Here is a 1,236-nt window from a genome sequence, read left to right as displayed (position 1 = left end):
ACTGCTGGCGCCTGGCGTCTTTTAATCTTTTTTGGCGATTGATTAGACCGCGAAGCTCCTCATCCCATCGAGTCCTTGGGTCGCCCCCTTCCTTTCCGCGCTCCTCGGCCGATTTGGTGGGGTGAAGGCATCGGAAAAGAGGAGCGAGCATCTTGGATTTTAAAAAAGGAGAGAAGCGTGCAAAAGAATGAAGAACATGGAGAATGCAAAGTTCGTGGAGGAGGCCGGGTATCGACTCACATCAGATGAGATCGATCGAGGGTCGAGCTCGGAGGTGTACAAATGCGTGCGGCAGAAGGATGGCGTGCCCGTGCGGGTGAAGGTGCTGAGCCTCTCGTTCCCCATGCCACGACATCTCAGCAACTTCCAACACGAGTACAACATCGTCGAGAGTCTCAAGACGGTGACGGGCGTGGTCGCCATCTACGACCGCATTTCACGACACAACTTCGAGGCCCTCGTCCTGGAGGACTTTGGCGGCGATGACCTGTTCAAGTGTCTGGAGCGAGACGGCCCCTTTGCCGCTCATCTCGAGCAATTTATCGACATCGCCATCTCGCTCGCCATTTCTTTGGGCCAAATCCACAGTCACTCCATCGTGCACAAGGACATCAAGGTACACAAAAGTTTTTATCCCCAATTTATTTTGTGTAGATTTACGTCTCTCCCTTCTTTCTTTAGCCTGTTGCAAGCTCTCTCCTGTCAGCCATCTTGCGTGGGCCTCGTAGCCTGGCCATCTGACTAACCACGAGCGTCGCTCTCGGACTGGGCTCGTGTTGCTGCGTGTGCGGTCGTGCATGTGCGTGTGTGTGGTGATCCAGCCCGCCAATATCATATGGAACAGACAGACGGGCGTGGTGAAGCTGACGGACCTGGGCATCGCTTCGGTGGTGATCCGCAGCAAGGACACCAACCAGGGCCGCGTGCCCTTCCAGGCCCTCGGGTCCCTGCCCTACCTGCCGCCCGAGCTGTCGGTGCGGACCGAGTCAAAGAGCATCGACCACCGCAGCGACTTCTACTCCCTCGGCGTCTCCTTCTTCCAGCTCCTCACCGGTCGCCTTCCCTTTCAAGAGAAGACCCCCATCCGGCTCCTCCACGCACACATGGCCAAGCCCACTCCGCGCCTTCACGAAGTCGACGCACGGTACGGGCCTGCGTGTGTGACACATGGATATCCATGGCAGCGCTGGCGTGCTCACGAGCGTGGCGATGGTGGGGTGCAGGATACCGCTGTGT

At 57.7% G+C, this 1,236-nt stretch overlaps 1 protein-coding gene across 1 annotated transcript in view; it reads left to right on the top strand.

Moving 5' to 3' along the window:
• Nucleotides 1-196: 196 nt before the first annotated feature.
• ACA1_280300 (protein kinase domain containing protein) overlaps nucleotides 197-1,236 on the top strand; it is a gene marked incomplete at both ends in the record, with an annotated part of 2,221 nt that continues 1,181 nt past the window's right edge. Inside the window, 2 exons of the mRNA XM_004344690.1 lie at nucleotides 197-616; nucleotides 822-1,144. Of these exons, the coding sequence (XP_004344740.1) occupies nucleotides 197-616; nucleotides 822-1,144 (743 nt within the window). The remainder of the gene's footprint in view (nucleotides 617-821; nucleotides 1,145-1,236) is intronic.

Source organism: Acanthamoeba castellanii (genome assembly GCF_000313135.1).
Source record: "Acanthamoeba castellanii str. Neff unplaced genomic scaffold scf7180000084776, whole genome shotgun sequence".
In the NCBI taxonomy this organism is placed as follows: domain Eukaryota; phylum Discosea; order Longamoebia; family Acanthamoebidae; genus Acanthamoeba; species Acanthamoeba castellanii.
Note: the sequence above shows the minus strand (reverse complement) of the source record. Positions and strands in the feature narration are given on the sequence as shown.